The 22,313-nt window shown below is 55.0% G+C and overlaps 1 protein-coding gene across 5 annotated transcripts; it reads right to left on the bottom strand.

Moving 5' to 3' along the window:
- Positions 1–662: 662 nt before the first annotated feature.
- TPRA1 (transmembrane protein adipocyte associated 1) lies at positions 663–21,058 on the bottom strand. 5 transcript variants are annotated; one of them, XM_033210910.1, is made up of 12 exons: positions 16,914–17,222; positions 15,060–15,247; positions 7,927–8,068; positions 7,645–7,777; positions 4,523–4,609; positions 4,354–4,426; positions 4,150–4,229; positions 3,473–3,583; positions 3,281–3,341; positions 2,972–3,074; positions 2,754–2,834; positions 663–1,384 (listed from the first exon to the last, which is right to left on the bottom strand). In XM_033210910.1, the coding sequence occupies exons 3-12, from the start codon at positions 8,049–8,051 to the stop codon at positions 1,117–1,119; spliced, it is 1,122 nt and encodes a 373-aa protein (XP_033066801.1). In that variant the 5' UTR covers positions 8,052–8,068; positions 15,060–15,247; positions 16,914–17,222; the 3' UTR covers positions 663–1,116. The 5 variants fall into 5 exon arrangements, with proteins under 5 accessions (XP_033066801.1, XP_033066798.1, XP_033066800.1 ...); XM_033210907.1 differs by lacking the exons at positions 15,060–15,247; positions 16,914–17,222 and adding an exon at positions 20,936–21,058; XM_033210909.1 differs by lacking the exons at positions 15,060–15,247; positions 16,914–17,222 and adding an exon at positions 17,333–17,606.
- Positions 21,059–22,313: the final 1,255 nt, after the last annotated feature.

The following is a 22,313-nucleotide window of genomic DNA, read 5'->3' as shown; positions in this document are numbered from 1 at the left end:
CAAAAAGCTCAAAGCCGAACTCAGGTACAAGGGCAGTGGCAGGGACACACGGGCCCCTCTCCCGTACTCACGCCTTATGATCCCAGTGCTTTGTTCTGATTTACTCCCATTTTCAGCCAACCACACCCATCCTTATGACAAACATCATTCCCCGCATCCTGTCTGCTGAGGGCTTACTATGCGCCAAGCACTATTCTTGAGGCTAAAAATAAGAGCTATCCTTATCGTTCATTATTGTACGCCAGCCACTCATGCTTAGTGTTTTCCAATCCTTACAAAAGGCCCTGCAGGATGGGTCTTCTCCAGATTTTACAGATGGCAACAGTAAGTCCATTCTGAGTTTTACTGGAGCTGAGCAGAGGGAACTGGCTGCTTAAGACAACAGTGTGTGTCTCTGACACAGAAGGGAGAGGGGCTGGCTCACAAAACATAGTTCTCCTCTCTCTCCAATGTCTGTCCCCACTACTCAGATGGGCCCAGGGGCAGGGGCAGCTGGGATCCTGTTTCTCTCCACCTCTCCAGCAGGCAGTCCAGGGCTTGGGCATTGGGGATTGTTCCTTAGTTGAGCAAACAGAGGCCCCCTGAGCCTCCCAGCCCCTCATCCAGCCCTCAGGCTCCTGAAAGGAACCAGCCCCGGTATTCCTGCAAAACCTTCACATTAGCACCTTCTGCTCCTTTTCTTTTTTATTAAAAAATAGATCAAGAAAATATACACACTTCAGTCCATCCACCACAGTGGACTTTGAGGAGGCCAAAGCACCATGGGGATGGGATGGAGGCATTGGGAGAGCCAGCCCTGCCCTCGTGCCAAGGATGCAGAGAAGGAGGGGTGCCCTCAGCCAACCTTGCCAAGCATGGCCCTGGAAGGAAAGCCCAGGCCATGTCGCTGAGCAGTATGAGACCAGGTGGGAAGGGAGGAGGGTCCCCAGTGAGAGCAGAGATGGCAAAGGGGATTGGGAGCCCCAGGGAGGTGGGGCCTCCAGACTCATGGTGGGAACAGGGCCACACAGGGCTACCGCCCACAGAAGGTCCCTTGACCTGGTCTACTTCCCCCAGGGACTCTGGGCCCGCTGGCCTCCATTCTGGCCTGTCCTCCGCAGGCCCTGGCAGCTGCTCTCAGGCATTGATGGCCTTCCAGCGCTCACTGTCCGTGCTGTTGATGCTGCCAGTGTGGCAGGGCATGGAAGCGATGTCATCCAGGTAGGCCACCCCGCCAGCAGAGTCAAACTGCGTGCTTGAGTAGCTGGCAGCTGAGGCCCCAGCAGCCCCTGGAGCCTCCAGGCCCTCCCGCCGGGCCACAGCGTAGGGCTGGGGTAGGTGTACATCCGGCTCCTCTGTCTCGTCCACTTGGCATTTGTAGGAGAAGAGGATCTTGGGCTCTGAGCTGACAGGAGGGAGAGAGGGGCACAGGAGCCTCACTGAGTGACTCAGAAACAGTCTTCCCTCCAGGCCAATGGGGCCACCAGATAAGGAAGGAATCGGCCAACAGTTGCCTGACACCCACCCCGAGTAGGCCTGTCGGCCGGACCCTGGTGCCCATCTAGACTTGTTTTGGAACCCAGCCCTCCTCCCCCGACTGTGTGAGCTCAGGCAGGGGGCCTCTATGCCTGCTTCCTCATGGTGAAATGGGTGCGTGGACACCATGTGGAGGAAGAACAGACATAAATCATGAGCCTTCAACAGCGCCTGCCCAAGCGCTCAGGAAACATTGGCTGTGGCCTCTGCCTCACTCCTCTGACCCCTGCTGCTCATGTTATCGCCCGCTCCACTCTGACCTGGTCCCTCGGTCCTCAGGGCAACTCTCCAAGGGGGACACACTACACCCAATTTACAAAAAGGAGCCTGAGGCTCAGGAGAGAAATTGTGTGCACAGATCCGAGCTGTGGCCGTGGGCCAGTCTGACCCTCTGCCAGCTTCACCCGGGGGGAGGCTGAGCCCCTCCCCACAAGACCTGGCAGGTGAGAAAGGAGGGGCAAAGCACCCACATTCTGACCATATTAGAGGCCTGGAGTGGGACCCCCAATCCCACGTCTTCAGCATCCCATCTCACAGACACTTCTGCAGATGCACATGTGCACAGCAGTGTACTCACCCCCAGAGAATCCAACTGACTTCCCACCCCAAACCTGCTCCCCACTTAAGTCTTCCCCCAGCAGGGTACAAGCTCCATGAGGACAGGGATTTGCATCCACTGTGGGCCTCGCATCTTCTGGCTCTAGCAGTGTCTGGCACACAGTAGGTGTTCAACGAATGCTTGCGAATGAATGAGTTAATATATTATTAAATAAAAACCAGCAATGTAGAACAACGTGCACAGTCACTCTATCTCTCATGGTGAGAGTATGTCTGTGTGTACTGTACATACAATGTGCATATATATGTATGTATATGTGTATGTGTGCATATATCTACATGTATATGTTGAGCGCATGTGTGTTCATGTGTGTATGCATGCATGTGGGTATGTTTGTGTGCATGTGCCCGTGTGTATCCGTATGTGCATGTTTGTGCATGTGCATGCTTGTGCATCTGTGCGTGCATGTGCACGTGTCCATGCACATGTGCCTGAGTGTGTGTATATCTGTGTGCATGTGCATGTGTATCTGTAGGCGTGGGCCCATGTGCAAGTATGTGCGTGCGCATGCGCGTTGAATGCATACACAGCCACCTCTGTTTCAATCCTCACACCCATGCTGGAAGAAGGCGCAGTTCCACCGGCAGCCACGCGGGGGCGCCGGCGGCCACAGACTCACCCAAAGAAGCCCCGGAGGAAAGCCACGTAGATGAGCGGAGCAAAGAAGCTGAAGTACAGGAAGGTTGTGGCATCTACACAGCTGCAGAGAAGACGAGTCAGTGCGGTGCCTCCCAGCCCTATGCTGACTCCACACCTCCCCATGCCCCCAGTGGGTGGACACCCTGCCGCCCACTTCCCATGCCCCCACAAGGTAGACACCCTGCGGCCCCCACGCACCAGAGCCCCTCAATGATGTCCAAGCACAGCAGCACACTCCCCAGCCCCTGCAGTAGGTTGAGCAGTGCCAGGATGCCCGCATACACGTAGAAGCTCCTCCGAGCTGGGGGCCAGACAAGGTGGGTCGTGAGGTCCCACCCTAGCCAGGCCAGGCTCTGCCTCCAGCACCTACCACCCTCAAGCCTGGTGTGTCCCCCGGGACCCCCCTAGGCCTCCCTCTCACCCAGGGCTCTCCAGCTCCCAGCCACAGTGGCCCAGTAGACCCCCTCCTGTCCCCGCCTGTCCCAGAGCTGCCGGCCAGCTGCTCACAAGGCAGGGAGATGCGCTCCTTCAGCGGGGTCTTGGGAAGGACAACCACCAGAGAGTAGACCTACAGAGACAGGCAGGGCTGAGACAGTGCTGGGGGCGCCAGCCCTGACCCACAGCCAGAAACCCAGGCATCCAATCCCCTACCTGGCCCTGAGGCCCCAGTCACCCCAGTTGCCCCAGCCTGAACCTCACCAGGAAGAAGAAGCAGGAGCTGACCAGCCAGAACTGGCGGCCCCCATGGCCATAGATATTAAAGTCCTCAGCTGAGAGATGGGCATCAGGGTACAGGATCTCCAGGGTGCCCTGCAGGGGCAAGCAGGAAGGGATGAAGGGAGAGGATCTCAAGGCTCCTCCCTCCCAGGGGCTTTCCCTGATGCAAAGCCCCCTAAGCTCTCTACCACACCAAGTCCAGCCTCTTGGCCTGACTCTCAAGTCACCTGCCCCAGCCTGCTCCCAGGCCACGTACTGCCCACCTGATTGTAGCATCCGGAACCGGCCCAGTCTTGGGCTGAGTCACATGGGGCAGGGGGCAGAGATGGACGAAGTGCAGTACCTGCCCCCAGTCTAAGAAAGGGGCCTCTAGATGCATGCTTCTCAGGGAGGTCTGCGGACCTGCACTGTCCCTACCTGAACTCTTTATTAAAATGGCAAGTCCTGAGCCTCCCGCCCTGGCGCCCTGGCCTACTGGATCCGAATCTCCAGGGGACCCCAGAACGTGCCTCAGTAACAAGCATCCCATGTGATTTCTCAGGTGCAAAGTTTTGAGAACTCTGAAGGTGACAAAGACTGGAAACCTCACCCAAGCCCAGAAGCAGTGGGTGCCTGGTGCCCTGACCCCTGGCGTCTCCTGCCCACACCCTCCCTCTTACCTGGGTGACAGAGTAGGCCAGAGACAGCACTGTGGTGATGGCCAGCACCCGCTTGATGCTGGACTTGCTCTCCAGGTGGCCTGGAAGAAATGTGCTGGTCAGTAGGCAGGAGCCAGCCCAGGTGACCACGCCAGAGTCAGCCCACAGCCAGGGAGGGGCAGGGGAGAGCGTCGCCGGGGCCCAGGAGCCCAGCGGTACACACACCAAAGGCCAGGCCCAGGATGATCACACTCAGCTCGATGGCCAGCAGGAAGAAGCGGGTGATCTCCCACAGGATCTGCACGCAGAGTGGGCACAGCGTCAGCCTGGGCCAGCATCCCCAGCCCACCCCAGGCCAGGCCTCCCCAGCCTCCCTCAGAGGGACCAGCCGCACCTTATCAGCAACAGTTGCAGCGTTCGAGGTGCTCACCGTCATGGATACCACAGCCCGGGCAATGCCCACCAGCGCCACCACAAACACCTGGTGGGCAAGGGAGTGGCGTGGTAGTCAGGGAACAAGAGCCTCTGCATTGGCAGGGGCAGTAAGCTCATCCCCATATCTACAGGAGCCTTTGATTCCTGAGGTCGGAAAGGAGGAAGGGGCAAGTCAGGGTGGGACACAGGGAGGTGGGGATCAGGCTCCAGGGAGCAAGGCTCACAGACTTGTAGACCCTCAACTGCAGGTGACCTCCAGCCTGGCCCTCCCCTCTCGGGGCCCCAGTTTCCTGGCTAGGAACAAAAGCCTTGGGCTGGTGAGTAGGGGTGAGCACGGTGGAGCCAGATGGGCCAGGTTCACATCACAAGTAGCAGGCTGCTGCTTCCTGGCTCTGTACCTTAGCTTTCTCATCTATAAAACGGGGGCAGAAACAAAACCTACTACATTTGATTGTTGGGTCAAATGGGTTAACAGATGCAGCAGAAGACTGCCTGGCACCCAGGAAGGGCCAAGTATACACTTGCTATTATTATCATATTCATGGTTTTAATTCTGAGGCATGCGGGACCAGGCGAAAGGTCACTGACAACAGGTGCGGAGACCCCCAGGGAAGCTACCGGCCCAGCAGGTTTCACATAAGGGCCTGCTCAGCATCTGTGGCACTTATCAGCCTGGTATATCCATCCCCTTCCTCTCCCTCCTCACCCCGACTTCAGTGGTTTCAGATGAGGCTGAGTCCACCGCTCCTGGCTTCAGGGATGGGCCTAGGATGCAGCACTGGCCAGTGGTGTATGTCATTCCCCTGGCCTGAGGGGAATGGTTCAGGGAAGTGCATGGGACCCACAGGAGCCCCATGAGAGAGAACCAGGATGTCAGGTGCAACTGCTGGGAAAGGCAGACCAAGGGCATGCAAACCTGGAACCATGGACGCCACCCTGCTGCCACAAGGGCAGATGGCAAGAGAGCAGGGCCATTGGGGAGATGCCAGGCTGAGTGGGAGATGGAGATGGTGCCCCAGTACCACTGCTGTGCCCCAAAATCCTGCTGTGCCTGAGGCCCAGGAACTGCCCAGTTTCTCAGTCAGAAACTGGCTTCTGTGAGCCTCAGTTGGGTTTTCTGACACATGCCCAGATCCATATATACTCTGTCTTTTATGCCATGAGAAATTGTGTCAGAGGGCAGGCAGCAAAAGCAACAAACTGCCAAACGCCTACTGTACGCCAAGCTCCCACTGGGCTGCAGCTATGCAGATGACCTCATAGGTGCTCACACGAACTCCATAGCTAAAGCAGATCAACATCTATTACGCAGAAGGGCACTGGGGCACAGAGAGACCAAGCCACTGGCTCCAGGTCACACAGCAGCATGGCTGGAGTTCAGAGCTGGACTTCCTGAGTCCACTCCTACCACTGCCTCCCGAACTGTTTAGGACAAAGTCCCCAGAAGTTGATGGGCTGGGTCCTGTACTATGTTCCTGGACATTTAGCCCTGGCTCTTTCTTCCTGCCTGCACTTCCCCTTATCCCACAAAAGGACATCTGCCTAGCATACAGTAGGTGTTTAATATCTGTTGAATAAATACACAAATAAGTAAATGGGGAGAGAAGCAGAGAAGAAAGCAGGCCTCAGTTCCCAGTCCTGTCCACCACCATCTTGCAGGTGTAAGGGACATCAGGCCACTACAACCTCCAGGCTTCCCCAGTCGCTTGTCTGTCTCTCTGCCTGCCCACAGCCCACTCCTCTGATGGGGAAGTTCTGGGCTAGACCACAAAGAGGCGACCAGGGAGCCACTCGGCTCTCATGTGGTGGTATCTAAGGGCCACAGAGAAGGGAGGACTCCAGCCAGGCAGGCCCTGCAGGCAGGGTAAGGGCCTCTGAAGGAAGGGAGCTGGACAGCCCACACCCGAAGCCCATACCTGGACAGCCCGTACCCGAAGCCTACGCCAGGACAGCCCACACCTGGACAGGCTGCACCTGGACAGCCCTAAAGTCCACACCTGGATAGCCTGTCCCTGCACAGCCCATACCTGAAGCCTACACCTGACAGCCCCCACCCAGACAGCCTGCACCTGGATAACCCCACCTGAAGCCCATACCTAGACGGCTCATACCTGAAGCCCGCACCTGGACAGCCCATACCTGGGTAGTCCACACCTGAAGCCTTCTGCAGCCCACACCTGCACAGCCAGACCTGCAGCCCTTACCTGGAACCTGCATTGAGACCGCCCACACCTGGAACCCACACCTGAAGCCTATACCTGGAGCCTATACCCAGAGCCCACACCTGGAGCCCACACCTGAAGCCTATACCTGGGCAGCCCACACCTGGAGCCCACACCTGGAGCCTATACCGGACAGCCCACACCTGGAGCCTATACCGGACAGCCCACACCTGGAGCCCATATCTGGAGCCTATACTGGGACAGCCCACATTTGGAGCTGCCTTCTCAACCACAGCCCTGACACCTCTCCCCAGGCAACATGTGCCAGGACCACCAAGTGGCGAGAATGCAGGCTCTCCCAGCAAGTAAGATGTCTTCTCCAAAGAGGTTTCACAGAATGGACAGATAGGGGACGAAAGGTTGGAGGATGCAGTGGGCATTTTTCCCACCCAGCATCCATTCCCCTCCCCTCTAGGATCAGCTCCCCAGTTCTGTTGTAGGGACCACCTCCCTCAGTCTATATGGTCCGGCTGAGCTGCTGCTGCCCTCCCAGCTTCACAGTGCCCCTTTCCTTCCTAGCCACAGTGCTTGGCTCAGGGATGAGGATGGGATCCTAGGTGGGCCAGTCAGAGGAAATCCCAGGTCTACACTGGCACTATCAGCAAACAGGCACTGTCTACCTGAGTTGTAGAGGCAGGATGTTAGCTCAAAGCTGTTCTTGGCCATCTTTGACACCATATGAGGAGAACTCATCAGAGATAAGTCCCAAAGAGAGCAGAGATGCAGTAACAGATCCTAACGGCATCATTTAACTGCCTGGATCCAGCCATACCTGAAGCTCACTTTCATTATAGAAGCAGTTAATTCCTTTTTGTTTAACCCAGTTGTCGTTGGCTCTTGTCAACTGCAGTGAACTCACCAGGATGTAGAAGGTGATAAAAATGGGGCTGGAGGTGATGCGGATCTTGGCCCGAGCAGATGGAAGCTTCCAGAGTAGGAAGATGAGGAAGAGCACATTGGGGATGAGCAGCAAGAGGTCCCAGTACCGGACCCTGGCAGATAGGCACAGAAGCTGGCTCACTGGCGAGGCCACATATGCACCCTTTCTCCAGCACACAGTCTGGCCCACCCTCACCACTCCCCAACTCCAGGAAAAGCCACTGACACTCAGCGAGCCTGCCCAGTGTTGTGACTGCCTCACCTGGAGGTGCCAATGTCTTCATAGAGCAGCAGCAGGCAGCGATGAGGCACACTGATGTTTGGTGCCAGGGGTGGGGGTAGCGCTGTGCTCCCATTGGCCCAAGTTGCCTCCTCCAGGGTGTCCATTCTGCCAGCAGCCAGCCCTGGGGGAGTGAGAGCCACCCAGTGAGCCGCGCAGGAGCTGTGTGGCCTGGGCCACTGTCCTCCTTCCTCTGGACCTGGGACTCCCAGGGGAAAATCAGAGGGGCTGCACAGAGCACCCCTGTAAACCACCCTCCCTACCTACTGCAACTCAGTGTGGGACTCCACACAGGTCACGACCCAATCCCCCAGGCAGGGGCCCAGTCCCCCATCTTAGGCTCTATCTCACGACCCGCAAACAGTCACAAAGCCACCCCCTCAGCTGAGCACCTCCGTGTGTAAGGCACAGCCACTTGGCTCCTTTCAGTCCTGAGGGCCCATGAGAGCAGCATGGGCGAGAGCACAGGCTCTAGGTTCACAGCCCAGCCCTGCCCTTTCCTTCCTGTCCTCTCCGTGCCTGTGTCCCCCACCTATGGAATGGGTGTAACAAGTAAGGCTGTGGTGATGCCAAGTGCCTCAAACAAGACACACACGTGGGGAGTTCTTGGTAGCGATCAGCCGTGGTTCCGACCCGCCACACCATGCAGAACTCAGAGGCCACTGACTCGTATGAGGCCACGGCACTGCTGAGGGCCATAGCTGGGCACCATGCCCTCCTCAGTTGCACCCTCTGGCCCTTATCTCCCTCTGCCACCACAGACAAAGATGGAGGGGACACTGAGCCATGCCTGGGAGATGCACAGGAGGTCTCCAAGTGGAGATGGGCATGGGGGAAGAGGCTATACCACAGAGGGGCAGGGCAAGCTGTGTCTGCAACAGTCAGGCTACAGGGTGAAGCCAGGGACAGGGTGGGCCCATAGGCAGGGGCCCACATGACACTCTGAGCACGAGAGGTTGAGTCTAGCCTGGAAGACAGGAGAGCTGGTGGTCTGGGGTCCTGGGAACCACTCTGGGGTTGGAGGACTGAGGGTCTGGTCAGAAAACCAAGACTCCTGAGCTAGAGGACTCTCAGGGAATAGCAACAGGTACTTCTGCAGGGAATTCGGGGTGATCCAGGTGTGGCCTGGGGCACCAGAACATAACAGATGCCAATATTTAGCATGATTTGAACAGATTGGGCCAGATGCCTGTGACTCCGCTTCACCAGGAATGCTCATAAAGCCTGTAGATGAAAGCTCCAGGCGGGGAACAGCCCCAGAGCATGAGCATAAATGGTCGACACTGCACAGCATAAAAAGAACGACCCACTGCTACAGGCGACACGAATGACTCTCAGAAGTGATACAGCGTGAAGCCAGGCACAAGGGCCGACAGGCATATGATCCGTGGACAAATGTAGACGGGGCACCTTTGGGGAGATGAAGAGCGTGGTAATTGGGGGAGGCATGCCAGCTTCTGGGTGTCAGATCCAGGTGGTGGGTACACAGGCGTGTTCACTGTGTGATAAGTCATTGAGCCACACACCGATGACTCCTAAGTCGTAGGTGCACTTCAGTAAATTTTAAAAAGTAAAAAAGATGTGGCTGGGCACGGTGGCTCACACCTGCAATCCTAGCACTTTGGGAGGCCGAGGCTGGCAGATTGCCTGAGCTCAGGAGTTCAAGACCAGCCGGGCAACATGGTGAAACCCCATCTCTACTAAAATACAAAAAAAAAAAAAAAAAAAAAAAAAAGATAAGCTAGGCATGGCATCATGCACCTACAGTCCCAGCTACTCGGTAGGCTGAGGCAGTAGAATTGCTTAAACCCAGGTGACGGAGGCTGCAGTGAGCCGAGATGGTACCACTGCGCTCCAGCCTGGGCGACAGAGAGAGACTCTATCTCAAAAAAAAAAAAAAAAAAAGATGTGTCCCGAAAACACATCAAGGGCCCAGGCCTCCCCTTCAGCAAGGAGCCGCCCAGTGAGCTGCATGCCTGTCAACAAGGTCTGCAGAAACCCAACAGGAGACCTGCTTCTGTTGTTGCCAAAGCCATCCTTGAACAACAGCAGCCCAAGACAGGGCTGGGGGACTTAGGAATATTCCCATTGCTGGTCCAAGCCCTTAAACACCAGAACACCTCTGGATGAAAGGGAGGGAAGACTCTGAAGGGGGCGGGCCATGGGCTGGGGCTCAGGTTGCTCCAGTGGGCCACTCACTGGCTCTGGGATCAGGTCCCCATCTAAATAATAAGGACAGCAGGGTGCAGTGACTCACACTTGCAATCCCAACACTTTGGGAGGCTAAGGAGGGAGGACTGCTTGAGCTCAGGAGTTTCAGACCAGCCTGGGCAACATAGCAAGACCTCATCTCTACAAAAAACACAAAAATTGGCCAGGCGCGGTAGCTCACGCCAGTAATCCCAGCACTTTGGGAGGCCAAGGCAGGCGGATCACTTGTGGTCAGGAGTTCAAGACAAGCCTGGTCAACATGCCAAAACTCCATCTCTACTAAAAAACACAAAAATTAGCCGGGCATGGTGGCGTGCAGCTGTAATGCCAGCTACTTGGGAGGCTGAGGCAGGAGAATCACTTGAATCACTTGAACCCGGGAGGCAGAGCTTGCAGTGAGCTGAGATCGTGCCACTGCACTCTAGCCTGGGTGACAGGGCAAGACTCTGTCTCAAAAAAAAAAAAAAAAAAAAAAAAAAAAAAGGCTGGGCACGGGGGCTCACACTTGTAATCCTAGCACTTTGGGAGGCTGAGGTAGGCGGATCACCTGAGGTTGGGAGTTTGAGGCCAGACTGACCAACATAGAGAAACCCCTCCTCTACTAAAAAAAAAAAAAAAAAAAAAAAAAAAAAAAATACAAAATTAGAACCAGGCACGGTGGTTTACACCAGCAATCCCAGCATTTTGGGAGGCCAAGGCGGGCGGATCACCTGGTCAGGAGTTCGAGACCACCCTGACCAAAATGGAAAAACCCTGTCTCTACTAAAAATACAAAAAACTTAGCCAGGCATGGTGGCACATGCCTATAAAGGGCCCAGCTACTCAGGAGGCTGAGGCAGGAGAATCACTTGAACCCAGGAGGCGTAGGTTGCGTTTAGCTGAGATCGCACCATTGCTCTCCGGCCTGTGTGACAGAGCAAGAATCTGTCTCAAAAAAAAAAAAAAAATTATCCAGGCATGGTGGCGCATGCCTGTAATCCCAGCTACTCAGGAGGCTGAGGCAGGAGAAACACTTGAACCCAGGAGGCGGAGGTTGCAGTGAGCCAACATCGTACCATTGCTCTCCAGCCTGGGCAAGAAGGGTAAAACTCCATCTCAAAAAAAAAAAGAAACAAATACAAAAATTAGCCAGGTATAGTGGTGCATACCTGTAGTCCCAGCTAATAGTAAGGCTGAGGTGGGAGGATGGCTTGAGCCCAGGAGTTCAAGGCTGCAGTGAGCTATGATCGTGCCATGCACTCCAGCTTGGGTGACAGACTGGGACCACGCCTCAAAAAAGAATTAATTAAAAATAATAAAATGAGGCCATAGCTGCAATCTTCAAGTGATGGGGAATATTATAGACACATAGTAGATCCTAAGAAAGAAGATGGGTCCTTCCCTACTGTTGGGAGGGGAGAAAAGCAGCCCAGCCTTCACTAACACAAGCGTTTTTTTTTTTTTTTTTTTGAGACATCGTCTTGCTCTGTCACCAGGCTAGAGTGCAGTGGCGTGATCTCGGCTCACTTCAACCTCTGTCTCCCAGGTTCAAGCAATTCCCCTGCCTCAGCCCCCTGAGTAGCTGGGGCTACAGGCGCGTGCCACCATGTCCAGTTAATTTTTTGTATTTTAGTACAGACAGGGTTTCACCATGTTGGCCAGGATGGTCTTGATCTCCTGACCTCATGATACGCCCACCTTGGCCTCCCACAGTGCTGGGATTACAGGTGAGTCACTGCACCTGGTCAACTTTTTTTTTTGTTTGTTTGTTTGTTTTTGAGATGGAGTTTCTCTCTTGTTGCCCAGGCTGGAGTGAGGTCTGCCAATTTCAGGTCATGCCCTTCTCCCTTCCGGGTGGCTGGAATATGGATACAACAGTGGGAGCAAGAGCAGTCTTCCCAGACCATGAAGCAGAAACCCTGTATGAGGGTAACAGAGCAGTGAGAAAGAAGGTGTCTGGGTCCCCAGCACAATGGGGACTCCGTACATGTACTGGACAGCTTGCACAGAGGCTGTTACGCATAGATAAAAATAATCTATTAACTTAGCCTTTGTTTCAACAGCTAGTCCAAATCCCAATGAATATAAAGGTACTGCTTGGACTGGGTGGTCAGATATTTTGAGCCCAGCTCTCAATAAATAAGCAGGAGCCAGTCTTGGAAAGATCGAGATAAAGAACATTCCAGGGAGAATCACGTGAGATCCAGATGCACAGGTCCAGAGGTGGGAACAGGTTTGTCCCGCCCCAAGGGCAAAAAACAGGCCAGAGTAGCTGATATCAGAAAGGTTGGCAGGACCAGGTCCCACATGCAACTCGACTTCACTCTAAGTGCAACCAGAAGGGTGTTAGGAGGAGAGAGGGGTCTGGTTTCTGTGGGGACAGGATGCCAGTGAAAAGGGATGAAGTGGAGGAGAAGCAGAGACAGGGAGGCCATGAGGAGCTCCTACAACAGTCCAGGTATGAGAGGACAGAGGCTTGCACTAGTGGCAACAGCGCAGGTGGAACAGAGGGATTTGGGAGACCTTTGGGACGCTCGGCCAACAAGACCCACTGACAGATCAAACACAGGGAATGAAAGAAGAGGCCAAAGAAGGCTGATGGTACAGTTTCTGGCCTGAGCCACTGGATGTTTTACAACTGAGGCCAACACTGCCCACAAGACACTGTCCCCTTCTTCCTCACTAACAAGCTACTATTTTGTTCAGGATCCCTCCATAAAGCCTAGTGTTCAAACATGGGCCCCTCCCCAGCACCAGAAATTGAGTCTCCATTAATTTCAGCCAGTGGTCTCTGGGGTGGAGCCGGTGTGGAGACCTGCTCTAGTTTGACATGGCAACTGCTAGGGGATGGAGGACTGTGGACTTTTTTGTGTGCAGGGTCCAGGGCTGCCAAATGTCTGCAATGCATAGGACAGTCCACCAAATGAGTAACTGTCCTCCCCTACAGCTAGCATGCCCTGCAGAGTGGCTCTGGTCAAAGTCAAGAAGGGTGGCCTTCTGCTCCCGGCCAGCAGTTGGTTGAGGCAAAGGCATGTGATGCCTCATGGAGAGATCTGCACCTGCGTGGGGCAGTAGAGGGCGTGGTGTCCAGAACTGTGTCTTCCTGCACCCCTGGAGGACTGGGCCACCACCTGAGCATGGAGGAGCTTACAGCTGGAAGCGGGTGTGCAGCGCGGCCTCCTGCCTGACTTCTGGTGGCAGGAGATAATAACTTGTAACTTTGAGTTGAGAATATCAGCGACGTGATGAAGGAGGGAGATTCTACAGCCCTCTACTCCCCATCCCTCTTATTTATTTATGTATTTATTTTTAAGACAGAGCCTCACTCTGTCACCGAGGTTAGAGTGCGGTGGTGCGATCTCAGCTCACTGCAACGTCTGCCTCCCAAGTTCAGCCTTCTGGGTTCAAGCAATCTTTCCATCTCAGCCTCCCAAGTAGCTAGGATCACAAGTGTGCACCACCATACCTGGCTAATTTTTGTATTTTTAGTAGAGACAGGGTTTCGCCATGTTGGCCAGGCTGGTCTAGAGCTCCTGACCTCAAGTGATCCACTCGCCTCAGCCTCCCAAAGTGCTGAGATTACAGGTGTGGGCCACCATGATGGGCTATCCCCACACCTATTATAAAGCCAAGCCAGGCAGAACAAATGCCTGGTCCTAACAGCCCAACACCAGCTCTGACTCAGGATGGAATGTCACGCAGCCCCAGGACGGGCAGGGCCAGGGTGCGGGCCAGGCACCCAGCAGTCACCAGGAAGCAGAGTGGCCCCTTGCGGCACAGAAGCCAGTTGGGAGGAACAGAGGCAGGGAGGAGGAGAGTGGGGGAGTCAGGCAGAGTCCAGGATATGGAGGGTGGGGTGGGCTTCTCCCGGTTTTGCCTGCCCAACATCCAGCCTCCTGCTAGTTGGTAAGAGTACTGCTTTCCTGAAGTGGAAACTCAGCTCCCCGACTCTCTGGAAGTTTATGGATGCCTGACTCCAACCCTTCACAACCCAGGGAATGCACCTGTGATTTAAGCCTGGCTAGTCAGGATGTTCCATCACCCTGGCCAATGAAAATCTGCCCTGAGGCTTTTGCTGTAAATTATTATTAGAATAAATTATTAGAGCAAAAGTCTCAGGGGACATTCTCATTGATAATTGAGGAAACCCTCTCTGCTGAGCTCAGTAAGTCAGGGCTGTACCACCTTGACCTCACGCTCAGAGACCCGCCTCAGAGTAAAGCCGACACGGAGGAGTGCAGAGCTGAGACACAGATGAAGACAGATCTTGATGAGCTCACTGGAGCCCCTGGACTCAGACACACCTAAAGCCAGTCCTACCCCCTTGGATTTTTCAGTTATAAATCCCAACAAATCCCCATTTCTGCCTAGGCCAGTTTGAGTCTGATTTCTCTAATTTACCACTGAAAAACCTCCAGCTAACATAGGTTATGGAGTCAAGAAGATGGGCTGCACTGCTGGTTCCGCCACATGCTTGCTGTGTGACCTGGGTGAGTCACTCCCCCTCCAAGTGTCATGGGGAAAACACCTGCCTAACAAGGGGTGCCATAAGAATAAAAAAAAAACAGGGAGATAAACATCTACAAAAACGACACATGTACAAAGGTGGTTGCTGCTTTTCTTTTTTTTTTTTTTTTTTTTTTGAGACAGAGTCTCTTGCTCTGTCGCCCAGGCTGGAGTGCAGTGGCGTGATCTTGGCTCACTGCAACCTCCACCTCCCGGGTTCAAGCTATTCTCCTACCTCAGCCTCCCAAGTAGCTGGGATTACCAGAGAAGGGACTGAAGGGCAAGGAGGGAAAGGAATTGGTTCCCAGGTCCATGGACTCCTTTGGAAGCCCCCATTGCTGTGGGGTCTGAGGAGAGGCAGAGGAGGTGTAAGCTGCTCTCCCTGCCCCCACTCCCCTGCCTACAACGTAGCAACCAACCTCTGTGCCCAACCTCCGTGCTCTGGTTTCCAATCCTGGTAGGGAGGTACTTATGTTATCCGCATTGTGCACGTGGAACTCAGAGGGGCAGCCACTTGCCAGGCCGGCAATCCAGGCTGTCTGTCTCCAGAGCCCAGGCCCCCAGTCAACAACTTGCCAGGTACCCCTCTCCGGGCCTGTTTCTCCATCTGTGGGTCAAGAGCACTAGGCTTGTTCTAGAGCTATCTTCTCAGACCTGATGTGGGAAATACCCTGGTGTTGTTAACATGCAGATGCTCCTCCCAAGGGCAGGGGTAGGGCTGACAGTCTGTGTTTCCCACAGGCTTCCAGATGGTGTCCCTCCTGCTGCTGCTTGATCCAGCAACCCCACTGGGGTTATGGGGCTAATGGCCATACCAGGATTGCCATTATGTATCAAAGCTTATGAAATACCTGAAGCCCTGACTTTTTTTAGTTTTTTTTTTTTTTTTTTGGAGACAGTCTCGCTTTCTTGCTTAGGCTGCAGTGCAGTGGTAAAATCTCCGTGCAACCTCCGCCTCCTGGATTCAAGTGATTCTCCTGCCTCAGCCTCCTGAGTAGCTGGGATTACAGGTGGGTGCCACTACACCCAGCTTATTTTTGTAGTTTTAGTAGAGATGGGGTTTTGCCATATTGGCCAAGTTGGTCTCAAACTCCTGACCTCAGATGATCCACCCACCTTGGTCTCCCAAAGTGCTAGGATTACAGCCGTGAGCCACCACCGAGCCTGGCCCGCACTGACTTTTAGTTAACAGGACCCCTGCTCTTATCTGTGCAACAGTATTGACCAAACCCCAACCACGGCTACCGGATGGGAAACCCTGGGGAGAGGGGCCCTCAATGCTTCCCACCCCAAAGGACTGTTGAGCTTACAAACCCTGGAGCAAGGACATGGTGGGGAAGCGCCACAGGGCAGAGGCCAAGTTACTTTGCTCTCCTGTGTTGTCCTTCGGCCTTGGGGCTGGCAGGTGTGTGGTCCCTGTCCTAAGCCGGAGACCCCAGGAGGATGGGGAGGCCTGGGCCCAATCTGACCTGCACCGTGCCCTCGTGGTTGCTGAGCTGGTCCCTTCCTCAGGGCCTTTGTACTGGCTCTCCCCTAGCTTTCTCCTGACACCTCCTCTGAGAAGCCCTCCCTTCTCAGCTGTCTCCAGCGCCCGAGCCGCGTTTGGGTGTTTACTACTCTCTATCCAGGGAGTGCTCAGGAATAGGTCCCCTAGAACACGGCCTGGCACGACACGAGCAGCCCTCAACAGGTTGTTATGACGGGAACAACTTAATCTCCAGCACCGCCAAGCCCCGCTGGGGACCGGACGACCCCGCGGCCCCTCCTCACTGCAGAGAGGAGGGGAAAGGCAGCCCCCACCCGCCTTCCCCGAGTCCAGGGGGAGCGGAGGCTTTGACACTGCCCCTTGCGGGGCAGCAAAGCCCCGAACCGGCGCAGGCTTGGCTCAGGAGCACTCGGCCGCTGCGAACGGCCACCGTGGGGCTGCAGCCCGTGCCGCCACCCCGCGCCGGAGCGGGTCGCCGAGGTCCGGATCTCCTCCCGCACTGCCTCCAGCCGGGGCCAAGCCCGACGCCGCTGCGTGCGGCTCCCTCCGGGGCCTCGCGTGCCCCCGCGCCCCGAGCGACTCCTGACTGCCCGGCGCTTCTCCCCTGGGTTCCCACACCCAGGGTCTTCCCTCCCAAACGCCGCCTCGGCCGTCCGAGCGGCGCCCGAGCGGCAAGGGGCCGCCCGCGGAGCAAGGAGGGGCACCGCGGCTGGGCTTCCCGCTGGGACGGGGGACCGGGCTCCCCCTCTAGCTGCGGCAGGAGACAGGGAGAAGGCCGCCTCCTTACCTGAAAGCCCTGGCCGCGCTCAGGCCCGGCCGCCCCGGCCGCCCATCCGCCGCCGTGGGTGTGCGCGGACCCAGCACAGGCCGCGGGACTCCGGCCTCCAGCGCCTGACCAGGCGGCCGCGGCCGGGGAGCGTCGCGCAAGGACCGGGAGCGGCCGGGTCCGCGGAACGAGGGCTAGGCAGGAAAGGCGAGGCGGGGTCAGCTCGCACACCCTACAGCCCTTCCAGACAGCGGCAACCCGTCTTTTTCGTCCAGCCCAAACTGCGAAAACGGCCACAGTCCCACAAGTCCCAGAGTCCCTGTATCACTCGGGCCCGCCCTCTAACCTCCAGCAGCCTATAGGAATAAGCCATCACTGAAAAAAAAAAAAAAAGTGGGAGAGACCAATCAAATTCCCAAGAGACGGAGCAGTCCGCTGACCTCTTAAAGAGACAGCACAGAGTGGGTGCGTAGGCGCGACGCTGCTTCCAGGAAGAGAGAGGCCTTCCTTTCTCACTCGGAAAGCGGGCGGAATCGAAGACTGGAAAGCTCAGGACGCGCCACCTTTCGCCCTGCGCGCCTTCCAGCTGGCGGCAATTGTCAGTGGACCAGCTGGCGGTAGCCGCGCTCCACCTCCCGGCCGGGGCCGCAGCCCGACCGTCGGGGCGGAGCTTCCAGGGACCGCGCCCTCGCGTGGAGGCGCCTCGGGAGCCCCGCAGGGGCGACCTGAGCTCAGCTTGGGAGGAAGGCGGGGCGGGGACCTTCACCCTCCCCAGCGTCACGCGCTCCTGCTGCGCCACACCGCAGGGACGCCGCCTCCCAGCGCGCTGCTCCACGCAGCGGCGCCAGGCCTCCCGCACTCCTCTTAACAACTCTGCTGGGCGGTAATTATAGTCACGTTTTACAGGGCCACCTGAGGCTTGGAGAGGTCAAATAACTTGCCCAAAGCCCGCAATGAGGAACCGACACAGCCAGGACGCCTCCCCCCTACTCTACCTTCCACAATTCTTCAAGCCGCTTCCTCTGGAAAGCCCTCCCTGATTGCGCCTGTCTTATCCCCTGGCATGGATGCTGCATTCACCATACTCAAGCCATGCGGGTCTCTGTTTCTGTCCCTCGGCTGTTCCAAGCTTGTTCCTGCTCCTGTCTCTACGCCTGTTCCCCTGCTGAGCTGGCTCCTTGCCACATCATGTCCTTAAGAGGGTTTTGTGGGCACCCTCGCTGGAGCAGCTGTCCAGTCTCATTTCCTTCCAAGCATCTTAATTCTCTCCTGATTGTCTTCATTAACTGCCTCCCCGTCCAGTCTCCCCACTCTATTATAGAATTCCAGCGTCATGAGGACAGAGCCAAGAGAGCCACGCTGCAGAATGTCCCCTGCAGCATCTTGAGGCTGACTCAGAGCCTGGCACAGATTGTAGGCACCCAGTTATTACAGGCACCCTAAGACTCACACCTCATGACAGCACCGCTGGGCTGGAATGAGATTGGGTCCCATTCTCCTCCTTGCTCCTGTCCTAAAAACACAGGGAGATTGAGGAAGAAACCACCCTGTGATCCTCTGGGACTTCATCTGGGACTTTCCCAGCCTGGACTTCACCCAAATGTGCATAGCCTAAGTTTCAGTTTCTGTATTCACCAGAGAGGCTGGGCAATGGCGGCTTGCGTAATCACGAATGACCACAGACACAATGAGCCATGGGGAATCCAGTGGCTCCTCAAGCGCCTGCCAGAAAGTTATACATATCACTCACGCTCACATTCAATTGGCCACCGCTTCTAGCCTCCAGAGGGCAGGAAACTGCCACCCTACCATGTGCCAGGAAGGAGAAGTCATGGGACATGTGTGACCAGGCCTGAAACTACCCTCTGTACCAAAGTTCTTGTATCAGTTTGAACCCTGAGAGCGCACCAACAGACAACACGATGCGGTGTGGAAAAACATGCTGTTTTAATGAGCGCCTGGGTGCAGGTGGGCTGAGGCCTAAAATGGCATCAGCCCCAAGTGAGGACAGGGCAAAGGTTTTATAGTCTGTAAACAGGAAGTACCCTAGTCTGGCATAACTGATACGTTGTACCTGGATGGCCTCTTTCTCGATCTTCATGGGTACGTGTCTTCCAGCCAGGGCAGGTATCTTCTGGCCGGCTCTTGTCCTGCTTCTGCTATCTTGCTGGCACAAGTAGCCTTGTGCCTTGGGCCTGAGAAGGGAGGAGTTATTCATCTCCTTAAGCTTTCAGGCCCCGGGAAGAATCTTAAACCCTCTATTTTTCTTTTTCTCCCTTTTGAGACTTGGAGAATTCTGCATTTTCTTCTCTTGAGTTTTGGACCCATATCTAGGTTTCTGTGGGATTTTGTTGTATTTGTGAAATAACCAAAGGTATCTATTTCACCTCTCTCCATTTGAGAACTGAGGCAGTGGCTAATTCACTGCAGTATCCACTACACACAGGACAGAGCGTGGCATCTGCAACGTTAAATGAAAAGTAGCTAAACAGGACAGATCTGACTCTCAGGTTCTTCATCGCCCTACATCAGGCTCAGGGGTGGCCATGGCTGACAGTAGGAGATGCTGCTACAGAACTGGGCTCCCTGATAGCCATGGGGATGACAGCAACTCCAAATAACAGAAGCCAGATGGTAGTGCTTAGGCGTGAGAAGCAAAGTGGGTGGAACTGTCATATGACCATCAAAATCAAGCTCAATATATCACTGGGATAGACATCCTGTGTAGTAAACAAAATGCCTGCACTGGTTCCTTGGTCTATGGGGTAAGAGTGGTATGGGGTAAAAGTCTATGGGGTAAAAGTCAAGTGAAAGCCTGTGAGACCCCACCATCACCACCACCAACCCCAGCCAAGAGAGTAAGCACATGAACAACATCACACACCAGAGAAAATGGTGGAGATTGGTGCCCCCCTTGAAGACCAAAGATGTGTGGGAGGGTTTCCCCCACCATGAACCTATTGAATTCATCAGTCTGACCTTATAAAAATAAACAGAATGGCAATGGACTGTTGCAGATTCAGCCAAGTGGTAGCCCTGACCACAGGTGCCGTGCAGGTGTCACTGCTAGCACAGACAGATCAGCACGGCCTCAGGGTATAGCCTTCCATCTGATCACCATACTTTTTCATCCCTATCAGGGACCATTTGCATTCACAAGAAGGGCTAACAGTACACACATATGGTCTTGTCCCAGGCCAATGGTATTGTTCCCATCCTTTGTCATCACAGAGTCTGAAGGGGACTGGGCCATCTGAACGTCTTGCAGAACACTGCACTGGTTCACGGTGTCAATGACAATGTGCTAATCAGGATAGATGAGCAGGTGGTGACAAGTACATAGAAAACTTGATGAGACATATATGCTCCAATGGGCAGAAGATTAAACCCTATGAAGAATTAGGGGCTTGCCACATCAGTGAGATTTGTAGGCGTCTGGTGGTCTGGGGCACACCAGAACATCCCCCGGCACACTCCATCACAGAGGAGCAAGCACAATGCTTAGAGGCCTCTTTGGGTTCTGGAGGTAGCAGATTCCACACCTGGGAATGCTGCTCTGACCCACATATCTTGGGGGGTCACATGACATCAAAGGCTGTCCCTCAGGCTATGGGACCCACAGCTCCCATGATACTAGAGGCATACATGGTGGAAAGACATGCTGTGTGAAGCTTACAGCAAGCTCTGGTGGGAAAACCACAAAGTAGACCCCCTAGGGTTCTGGAGCAGGACCAGGCCATCTATAGTAGATAACTAGACACCATTCACAAAGCAGCTCTGCCAGGCTACTGGACCCTGGTAGAGATGACTGGGGGACATCAAGTGACCATGAGGCCAGAGCTGTCCCTCGTGAACTGGGTTCTGTCAGGCCCTCTAAGATGTAAATTCAGGTGGGTGGGCCTAGCAGCAATCCACTGTGGGACTGTAAGCAATCCATTGTAGATCCACATCACCTACCTCTGCCTCAGTTCACACCCACGCCCATGGGCAGCTGGCTCATTACATGAGCTGAGCTGGCTCATTACATGGGTCAGATGCGGTACCTGGATGTGCAGCGGTCGCATGGAGCCCTTGAGGATGAAAGCCACAGGCTACAGATGGTGGAACCAGAGAGGGGAGGAGACTTGTCCTCGGCGATGTCCTGAAGCAGATGCCCAGCAGTGGATGCCTAGTGATGTGAGAAGAGCAAACCCCAAGGTGATGTGTCCTGGAGCAAGTCCAGCATGACTGCTGGCCGGGATCCCAGCTCCTCACTCCCCAAGCCTGTCCCAGGCTGCCTGAGTGTCCTCAAGACAGGGATGCTGCCTTCCCTCAGAGTGAGCAAAGCTGCAGTCTTTTTGTAACTGAATCTCCAAAGTAACATCCAACCACATTTGTCCTATGCTGTTGGGAGATTACACAAGCGTGTGAATACCAGAAGGCAAGGGCCATCATAGAGGCTGCCTACTCACCCCACCCACCTTTCTATCTCTCCTATTCTGCCCCCCGACCAGTGTTTAAACATGCCCAAGAACCTCTCATTTGAGAAAAAGCCACATCCCACTCCAGTGCCTGTCCCAACTCTCATAGTCCATTCCACACCTGGGAATGCCTCTCTGACCCATACATCTCTGAGTGACATAAAAGCGCTCCAGCCTCCAACTAGCAACTCACATTCACCTTTCTCACTTCCCTGCATTCTACCTGTCAACACACTTCAACGTGGTGTCTGACTCTAGACACAAGGGCCATCCCAGATCTGCTATCGCCAGGGCCACCAACAGCTCCTAGTCCTCATCAGATGACCTCTGGGCAGCCAGCTGACCCCATCCACCATCTTGACTGCTGTCTTCAGTGGCCTTTGGGAGGGCTCCTGATAATCCCCAGCCCTGCTAGGATCTCCTCTCCTTGAATGTGGGCTGGACATCAGGACTCACTTCTACCTAACAGAATACGGCAAAAGTAATGGAATATCACTGCCAAAACATGGCGTCTGTCTTGAATGGCCTCTCTCTCTTGTTTGCTTGCTCTGAAAGAAACCAGCTGCCAGGTTGTAAGCTGCCCTGTGGAGAGGCCCCCACCCAAGAGCCAGTGGGAAGCTAAGTCTTCAGTCCAACAGCCTATGAGGACTTGAATCCTATCATGTGAAGAAAATTGGAAGGGGATCCTCCTCAAGATGAGCCTTCAGGTGAGACCGCAGCCCTGGCCAATACCTTGGCTGCAGCCTTGAAAGACCTGGAAGAAAAGGCACCCAGCAGCATCATGCCCAGATCCCTGACCCACAGACACCGAGATAATGTGTGCTAATCACTTCAAGCTGCTAAATCCCAGGATAATTTTTTTTTTTTTTTTGACACGGAGTTTCACTCTTGTTGCCCAGGCTGGAGTGCAATGGTGCGATCTCAGCTCACTGCAACCTCCGCCTCCAGGGTTGAAGTGATT

The sequence above is a fragment of the Trachypithecus francoisi genome, unplaced genomic scaffold (genome assembly GCF_009764315.1).
Source record: "Trachypithecus francoisi isolate TF-2019V2 unplaced genomic scaffold, Tfra_2.0 Lachesis_group0, whole genome shotgun sequence".
NCBI lineage: Eukaryota > Metazoa > Chordata > Mammalia > Primates > Cercopithecidae > Trachypithecus > Trachypithecus francoisi.
This window is presented reverse-complemented; position numbering and strand designations above follow the sequence as displayed.

Bases quoted from the DNA above. Each gene is read 5' to 3' on its own strand.
- TPRA1 (XM_033210907.1), bottom strand. From the start codon at position 8,051: ATGGACACCCTGGAGGAGGCAACTTGGGCCAATGGGAGCACAGCGCTA. The intron at 4,610-7,644 runs GTGAGTTCACTG...CTTGCCCACCAG, and splicing joins TTATCACCTTCTACATCCTG to GTGTTTGTGGTGGCGCTGGT. The intron at 3,342-3,472 runs GTGAGGTTCAGG...CTGTCTCTGTAG, and splicing joins GCTCCTGCTTCTTCTTCCTG to GTCTACTCTCTGGTGGTTGT.